A 9867-nucleotide genomic window follows, 5' to 3' on the forward strand; every position below is an offset into this window, starting at 1 on the left:
CCGTACAAATATTGATTTTTTTACTTGAAATAATTTAATCCTGTTATTCTACTTTCCTGATCTCTCCCTCATTTGTAAAAAGGCAGATGAATTGAAACCTCACAAAATAACTGCTTTGAATGGCCAAAGCTAACAAAATAATAAGTATATCAATCTTTCCCTAGTGGATGAAAAACAGAACCTCTTACTAAAAGCACAAAGATGTGTGAATTAATCCAATACAAAATGCTCCTCAGAATAGTGGTGTCATGGACTCGGATGCACTGCCACTTTAAAAATGCATAAATTCACTGAAATACAAAGCAAAATAATTTGATTTACTTAACTGTACCTGCTCATCTCTTTGCCTCCACTCTTGCCAATTTTCTTCTCGTGAATCCTTCTGCACTGGGTTTGGTAATGAAAGCTCATGTTGAGCATTACAAATGGCATGGGAGGATTTCTGGGGAATTTTCTTAAAAGCAAGATTCCTGAGCTATGAAACAAACAAAAAGCATATTAAATTCAGACTACCAATCCTGGAATACTAATGATTTTTTTAAAAATCAGTAATATTTTTATACTTCTAAATACTATTCCATTCATTATGCTAACTCTCAGAATCACTGTGTTTTTCTTAATCTTTGTAAAATATTAATTTCCTCAGTATTTAGATAATGTTGGTGGGTTTCTAACAATTTAGTAAGTGCAAATGGAAATGTAATCTATTATACCATCTTTTTAATGATTCCGATTACTTAAGTGATGAAGTTTATAGGAGTAGAAAATAGGAAAACAAGTGTGCTTCTGACTACGTTGTACACCTGAAACTAATATGACATTGTATGGTGAGCATAGCATAATGGATAAACTTGTTGAATCACTATATTGTACACCTAAAATTAACATAGTATTGTGTGTCAATTACCCTCAAATAAAAGAAAAAAATTTTTAATGGGGATAATAATACAATTTACCTTACCAATAACCTTTACAGGGTTGTTGTGAGGAATAAATGAGTCAATAGAGGCAGAGTACTTAAAAAGTGCCCTTCTTATAATTAACATTATAAATTTAAGATATATATATATATGATGTTGTTTGTCAACTACACTTAATTTTTTAAAAAAGCAAAATAATGGGATTCAAAGATTAAAGTTTAATGGCTTACAAATTTAAAAGTTTAAATATAAGTGAGAGAAAATAGCTTAAACAACTCTAGCAACTACTTTGCTAGTCCTTAAAAATACAGGACCTAGACCACAAAGTAACATGATGAGCTAAAACTGGACTGGCCAAACCACTCCCAACAACAGTATCATCATCATCACCATCATTATTATCTGAGATGCAGTAGTTGAAACAAGAGAGAAAAGGAGTGAGAGGTTATTATGGATTGAACTGTAATCCCCCAAAAGATATGTCGGAGGCCTGAAACCCTCGGGTGTCTGTGAATGTGACCTTATTTGGAAAATAAGATCTCAAAGATGTAATCAAGATACATTGTGACACGGTTACACTGAATTAGAGTGGGCCCTAATCCAATACAACTGTTGTCCCTGTAAGAAGAGGTGAAGACAGAGATACATAAAGAACGCCAACTAACAGCAGAGGCAGACTGAAGTGACACAGCCACGGGCCAAGGAATGTCAAGGACTGACAGCCACGAGGAGCTAGGAAGAGGCTGAGAAGGGTTCCACACAGTCTCACAGAGAGCCTGGCCCTTGCACACTCCTTGGTTTGGACTTCTACTTATAGTGGGACAGCAGACACAAGTAGTTATAATTGTTACCTCGTTTGCTTCACTCTGTTGCTGTTCCTTCTTTTTTCTTCTTTTTTCTCTCTTTTTCTCATTTGTGGTTGATTTGCTTGCTTGAGACTTTCCAGTATTCCGACCTTTGCCTTTTCCAGGCTCAGAATCAGATCCACTGCCACTATCTACTTGCAATAGGGCAAAACGAGAAGCAGTAGTGGGAACAGAACTAAGTACTGCTGAGGCCATTGTAAAGATTTCTATTTTAAAATACTTCTATCAAGAATAATTCCTGTGGGGAGGGAGAAAAGGGGGCAGATGAGTAAACATAATCAGTAAAATCTGTTCTAGATTCTAGAACAATCTTTCACACACACACACACACACACACACACACACACACACTTCCTCCTGACACTGAATTTAGTCATATTTGGATTCATACCCATAGTCCTACTGGCAATAACATTCTTTTTTAACTTGAGTAAATAATATAAAATTGTATAATATAAAATAGAAAAAAAGTAGAATGAGATTTCACAGACAACTATTGCAAGACTACCACCAATAAAATGTATTCATTTTTCCATATATGGTTTTCAAAAATTCATGATTTTCTTCTTTTAAATATACTGCTGTAATATATACATATTTACAGAGAGCATCCTAAATCAATATGCAGCGGTAGGAGTATTTTTCACTGCATACAGAGACCCTTAGTCCAACTCCATGTTAGTCTCCAACTTTCAAGATGGGGAAAAAAGGAGTAGAAAAGGAAGAACACTCATATCATATACAAAATACCGCCTTAAGTTTGATTTTGGAGACTGCTACTAAGTCACAGAACTGACAGCAGAATACAGAACTTAAATTTCCTCATCCAAAGGAAACTTATCAAAATCACCTTCCACATTATCTTCTGCTTCACTAGTTCCAGTGTACCCTGAGAGAACTTTCAGACTTAGGGTATGAAAGGTCCTACAGTAATATCTAACCCAATTCATTAATCATTTAGTTTTACAGAGGAGGCAACTGGCACTTGGACTGGGTAAGTGACTTGCCTAAGATCATTCTGCAAGTTAGTGGCAGAGTCACGACCTGAACCTAGGTTTGCTGAACCTTGCTCTCCAAGTTCAAAGTAAGAAGCCCTGTAACTACTAGAAGACTTGGTACTCTTTCCATTCAAAAAGAAACAGATTGTGAAACTCAGAAATTTGTTCATTTTTATTTTGAAATGTATCAAGTACACAACCGAATAAAAAATGTTTGTAAATAAATGAACACTCCAAGTAACGAGCACTAAGATTAAGAGAATTTTAACCCCCCCTGCCTCTCGTCAACAGCATCCCAACTCCCCCTGGCCAGAGATAACTATTATCCTGATTTTTGTGTCAATCATTTGCTTTTCTTTATAGTTTTAACATATCTATCTCAAGCCACAGTACCCATATCCGAAATAGCTACTGTCACTTCCAAAATATCCTCTCGTTTACACAGATTCCCCCCCATCAATGTGATATGGGACTATGCAAAAGTACAAATACTAGAAGTGAGAATCACTGAGGTCCATTTTGAAAGCTAACCACACACTACAGTTTGTATGTTTTTAGGAGTGAACAAAAATGAAAAGCAATCTTCCATTTTAACCCAAAAATCCAGAAAATTATTTGGAAATCTTTGAATTTTCTGTTAAAAATAAAGAAAAATCAAAGTAAGAGCTGATATTTGAAGATACCACCTAGTAGTTATTAAATACAAGTATTTTATTATAAATACCGTGTTAAGACCTATTGCTCCTATGCTCAAAAATATGCAAATCAAGATAAAATACCATGAGATATAGAAAGGACATCATACTGCTAAATCATGACATATTTTTAGGCTTAAATCTTTGCTGCAAGCATGAGACTTAAGGCTTTATAAGTTACTACAAGGGAGAAGATATTACAAAATGAAAAAGAAGTTCAAGACTCAAAAACAGTAAGGAAAGCATTAATTCTACTTCAACTTCAACATGCCATGTTAAAAATCCTTTAAGTTTTAGTTGCTTTGAGTACTTTAGGTACAATGATCCTACACAGTTGTTCAACAACTATTATTACATTTCATTTTAACTGTTGGGACTGTAAATTGCATGGGTTAGCCACTGACAAATATTCATTGACCCTCCCTGAAGGGGAATTATGCACCACTCTCCTACTGAACGGAGGCATGACCATGTGAGTTATTTTGGCCAGTGAAATATAAGCTTCAAAAAGCTTTTAAAAGCCAGAACGTGGTTCCTGCTTCTGTGATTGAAGCGTATGTTGAGATGGAGTCTCCATCCGTCAGGTCTGATGGGTCTGAAACTGTAATAGATACGTAGCTTGAGCAAGAAAGCAACTTTGCTGCTTTAAGCTGCAGAGATTTTCAGGTTGTTGTTACAGTATAACCTAGCCTTATCATGACTGATACCTTACACAAATAAATTTCTTTTCCATTCTAGGACTGAGAGCAAAACCGTGAATGTCACATTTAGACTGTTCTGCTTGAGTTAAATGTTCACAAAAGTCCAACACATCTCCACAAAGCTCATAGAAAATTTTCTTTCTGTGGCACAGGGCAGAGCTTCCTTACCAACGTATCCTCAAATACAGTTTCCCTGAATCCTTAGGGCACCTAAGAAAACTCTGGAGAATTCAGAGATGCTGGGCAGGCCACCACCAGATGCAAGCAGTCTCATCGGGTGCTCCGCAAAGGGCGGTGCCTGCACATGCTGTTCTGCGGCTACCTGTCAACTGTGGAGAGGGAAGTACGTAAGCCCCTGGAAATCTACTTCATCAGGCCAGGGTAGAACGCACTACTGCCCATCAGGGGAGGCGGGCCCAGGGAACTGCTGGGAGAGTTGGTGCTCTAGGTACCCCAAATGCAGCACGTGCAGTAAGGGAGCGGCAGCTGCTGTCCGGAGTGGGAACGCACGAAGTCTCCTAGTGAGCAAGCTTCCAAGTAATGACCTGGAAGCTCTCCATTCACAGGGAGCAGATACTTCCTCCCACTTGCCAGTGCTATGCCTTTTTAACGGCATAAAGTTCAGCTGCAAGGTGACAGCTCAAACAATGCATATGCTTTCTGAAAGTAAGACCTCTGTCATTTTAAACACTCGAAGTTAGGAAGTCCAATCGACTCTGAACTCCTTTCATTTTATCACAACAAATTCTTTACTACAAAAAAATAAGAAATCCTTTACTACATTTTCTATGAGAAAAGCTTTGAGATTCTTTAAAAATAATTTCAACTGATATAAATTATTGAATAGTTATTAAAAATGATTTTTTTCCATTTTCATTCAAACAAAATTTCAATGGGAACTCAATTTGAAGAAAGCCTCATCTAAAAGTCTGGATCAGGAATTGTATATTCTTATTTTATGGACAAACCTGTTATTTAAAAACTTATGTTCATGGAAGCAAGCACAATTTTCTCATGAGAAACCCTGAAAAGATTTTGAAGTTTTATACAAACTCAGCATTTAATATCTTTCCTAATACTTTGTATTTTGTTTTACTCATCCTAATCATATAAAGAAAATGTAACACATTTTTTCCACCCCGCTCTATACAGACGCTGAGGATCCCTTCCCAGTTTGGGGGCAACGAGATGCTCTGGTCTTTTATGTTTGTAATGCAGAAATCAAATGGCAGAAAGGCACTGGCCTACCATGCCAACCTGGAACAAGAATGCCTAGTCAAACCTGGTCAACCCGCTGCTTGCTGACAGCCCGAGCAATCCGCCTCATCTCTGTTTCCTCATCTTTGAAATAAGGACAAGAGTGCATAGTTCACTGGGTTGTTGTAAAGACGAAATAATATACGTGATGTGCTTAGAACAGTTGCCAGTACAGCAGAAGCACTCAAATACAGACGCCTGCTGCTGTTCTTACTATGATTACTAACTGAAGTATGCTTGAGGTCCTGTGAGGCACAGGAGAACTGGCATAAGCTATTTAAAAATTTGGCTAAGCATGTCTGACTCCATTGCAAAAGTGGTTTGAGACTTAAATCAACATCTAGCCCTTCTCAAAGTTAAAACTTCAACCTATGAAACAAGAGGAAAAAGTGTTTAGGCCCTGAGAGGTAGTGGTCGAGTCGTCAGCCACTGAAGAGAGTCAAACACCTGAAGCTTATACCTAACAAACTGCAGAGGGAAACTCCAATTAGAACAAATAGTGTCAACTGACAAACTGTGAAAAACAAAAACCGTTTTTCTGAGGAGGCAGCTACCTGTAATACACCTCAGCAACCCGTGTGTTAAAATACTTTAACTCAAGAAAGGGCAGACGGAAAGAGGGAAATGCTCACCTATAATGATCCCTTGTTTGGTCTGGGGCAGGAGTATAACATAGAACAGAATAGTGGCCACCCCTTCACTATACATAGCAGCTGAGAGGGTAAGGAAATGGGACAACTGGAAGGGCTTCATCATCTGTGCTATCTGCTGTACTTTAAAGGAGGGGGCTGGGTGCCTGGGTGGCTCAGTTGGTTAAGCGACTGCCTTCAGCTCAGGTCATGATCCTGGAGTCCCAGGATCGAGTCCCGCATCGGGATCCCTGCTCGGCAGGGAGTCTGCTTCTCCCTCTCCCGCTCCCCCCTCTTGTGCTCTTTCTCTCTCTCACTCTCTCTCTCAAATAAATAAATAAAATCTTTAAAAAAAAAAAAAAAAAAAGGAGGGGCCGAATGTCTGGGTGACTCAGTGGGTTAAGTGTCCAACTTGGTTTTGGCTCAGGTCATGATCTCATGGGTCCTGGGACGGCTCCATGCTCAGGGTGGAGTCTGGTTGAAAGATTCTTTCCTTCTGCCCCTCCCCCACTCGCATGCATGTACACACTCACGTGCCCTCTCTAAAGTAAATAAAAATCGTTTAAGAAAAAATGTAATAGCTAACACATCATCTACCTTAACAGCCAAGAAAGAAATCTATGCAGCATGTCAAAAGGTACACTAACCAGTACTTCAGAAGTGGAGGGGTGCGGGAAATGTAAATTTTAACTGAGAGAAGGAAATAAAAATATAAAAATAATCCCAAATTTGTAAATATATGTATTGCTTCCATAATACCAAAAAGAAGGAAATGCACAGGACTACACATTATGCTTATTTCCTTTTCTGTAGTTTTAACTCTTTCCCCAAATATTCTATAATGACCATATTTCTTCTATAAGAAAAAAAAATCATTTTGGGAAGGGAAAACGGCTACCTATACCTAAAGTCACAACGGTAAACATAATGTACTCAATGCAATATTGATTTTTCTGCCCTATGCCGAAACTTAGAAGGGCAGCTACAGATCAAATTGACATAGAGATGCTCTGATCCTTCCTGTTAGTGATGCAGAAGACAAAGGACAGAGAACAAGTGTCAAAGACTGCTTGGTGCATGCTTTTTAGAGAACATTACCTTCATTAACAAATTTTTCAGAACTTGCAAAAAGATAATTATGTTATACCATCCAGGGATTTATTTGAAACTTTTTTTTTCGGTAAGCCTTGAAGAGAAAAGGGGATAAATAGGCAGACCATGAAAATATCAGGCTTTTTTATTTTTAAAGACATCATTTCAGGGAATGGCTAGGGTTAATATTCCTTCAGAATACTATTCCTTTGGTCTTGTGTCCTAAACTTCTGCATCTCCACCTATAGTCATAGCTAAGAGATATTAGGATGAGTAGTTTCAAATAGAGCTCTTCTTCTCCCTACTATTTGCCTTTTCTTTCTGTCTCAATGGTCTTTAAAATAGAAATACTCAAATGCTCAGGTGTTTACATACCCTTAAGTGATATAGACATAATTAAGATACACAATGCAAAAACTACATAGTAGCCATCTTGAAAGCTACCAACATTGGTCAGTCTATTAATGTGGTGGCTAGTGCTATAAATTAAACAGTCATTTACATATTACTAAGATACTATACAAGTCAGGTTTTTAGTCTAGAAATATAATGTTTCCCCTCTTCCCTTTGAGTCTCCTTTTAAAAATAAGTTAAAGGCAAGGTGCCTGGCTGGCTTAGTTGGTGAAGCATGTGACTCTTGATCTCAGGATTGTAGCTTTGAGCCCCACGTTGGGCGTAGAGATGACTTAAAAATAAAATCTTAAAAAAAAAACACAAAAAACACTTAAAGGCTAAGAGAAAAAGAAATTAAGAAAACAATTCCATTTACAAGTGCATCAAAAAGAATACCTACGAATAAATTCAACCAAGCAGCTGAAAAACCGGTACACTGAAAACTATTAATACACTGATAAAAGAAATTAAGGAAGACACAAATAAATGGAAAGATATTTTGCACTCATGGACTGGAAAAATTAATATTGTTAAAATGTCCATACTACCCAAAGCAATCTATAGATTTAATGCAACCCCTCTACAAAATTACAATGACAATTTTCACAGAACTAGAACAAAAATTCTAAATTTTGTATAGAACCACAAAAATAGCCAAAGCATCTTGAGAAAGAACAAAGCTGGAGATACCATGCTTCTAATTTCAAACTATATTATAAAGCCATAATAATCAAAACAGTATGGTACTGGGGCATCCAGGTGGCTTAGTCGTTAAGCGTCTGCCTTCAGCTCAGGTCATGATCTCAGGGTCCTGGGATTGAGCCTCGCATCGGGCTCCCTGCTCAGCGGGAAGCCTGCTTCTCCCTCTCCCAATCCCCCTGCTTGTGTTCCCTCTCTCGCTGTGTCTCTCTCTGTCAAATAAATAAATTAAAAAAGAAAAAAACCAGTACCATACTGTCAAATAAATAAATTTAAAAAAAAACAAAACAGTACCATACTGGCATAAAAACAGACACATAAACTAATAGAATAGAATAGAGCCCAGAAAACCCACCCAAACATGGTTAATTAATTTACAACAAAGGAGGAAAAAATATACAATGGGAAAAGGACATTCTCTTCAATAAATGGTGCTGGAAAAACTGGACAGCTATATGCTAAATGAAACTGGACCTCCATATTATATCATACACAAAAATTAACTCAAAATGGATTCAACACCTAAATGTGAGACCTGAAACCATAAAACTCCTATAGGAAAACCTAAGCTGGGATGCCTGGGTAGCTCAGTCAGTTAAGCCTCTGCCCTCGGCTCAGGTCATGATCCCAGGGTCCTGGGATCAAGTCCCACATTGGGCTCCTTGCTCAGCAGGGAGTCTGCTTCTCCCTCTGCCTGCTGCTTCCCCCCTCCTTATGCACTCTCTCTCTCTCTCTCTGGCAAATAAATAAATAAAATCTTAAAGGAAATAAAAAGAAAACATAGGCAGTAAGCTACTTGACATCACTCTTGGTGATATTTTTAGATCTGACTCCAAAGGCAATGGCAACAAAAGCAAAAATAAACAAATGGAGGGAGACTGCTTCTCCCTCTCTCACTCCCCCTGCTTGTGTTCCCTCTCTAGCTGTGTGTGTCTCTCTCTGTCAAATAAATAATCTTTAAAAAAAAAATAAATAAATGGGACTACATCAAATTAAAAAGCTTTTGCACAGCAAAGAAAACCATCATCAAACAAAAAGACAGCCTACTGAATGGAAGAAGATATTTGCAAATCACATATCTGATAAAGAGCTACTATCCAAAATATATAAAGAACTCCTACAACTCAGTGACAAAAAAAATCCAATTAAGAAACGGGCACAGGATCTGAATGACACTTTTCCAAAGAAGACATACTGATGGCCAACAGGCATATGAAAAAATGTTCAACATCACTAATCATCAGGGAAATGAAAATCAAAACCATAAGATGTCATCTCACACCTGTAAGAATGCCCATTATCAAAAAAGACAAGAAATAACAAGTGTTGGAGAAGTTGTGGAGGAAAGGGAACCCTTTCGTACTGTTGGTGGGCCACTATAAAAAAACAGTATGGAGGTTCCTCAAAAAATTAGAACTACTATATGATCCAGCAATTCCACTAGTAGGTATTTACCCAAAGAAAACAAAAACACTAATTTGAAAAGATATAAGCACCCCATGTTCACTGCAGCATTGTTTATAATAACCAAGATAAGGAAACAATCTAAGTGTCCACTGATGTTTGAATGGATAAAGAAAATGTGGTGTGTGTGTATGTGTATATATATACATACAC

General features: G+C 37.6%; 1 protein-coding gene across 1 annotated transcript; it reads right to left on the minus strand.

Moving 5' to 3' along the window:
* Positions 1-223: 223 nt before the first annotated feature.
* LOC145718081 (G kinase-anchoring protein 1-like) lies at positions 224-2050 on the minus strand. The gene is made up of 2 exons (XM_081809522.1): positions 1772-2050; positions 224-475 (listed from the first exon to the last, which is right to left on the minus strand). The coding sequence occupies exons 1-2, from the start codon at positions 1979-1981 to the stop codon at positions 272-274; spliced, it is 414 nt and encodes a 137-aa protein (XP_081665648.1). The 5' UTR covers positions 1982-2050; the 3' UTR covers positions 224-271.
* Between the last annotated feature and the right edge of the window lie 7817 nt (positions 2051-9867).

The sequence above is a fragment of the Leptonychotes weddellii genome, unplaced genomic scaffold (genome assembly GCF_054177405.1).
Source record: "Leptonychotes weddellii isolate Sample4059 unplaced genomic scaffold, ASM5417740v2 HiC_scaffold_1064, whole genome shotgun sequence".
Taxonomy (NCBI): Eukaryota; Metazoa; Chordata; class Mammalia; order Carnivora; family Phocidae; genus Leptonychotes; species Leptonychotes weddellii.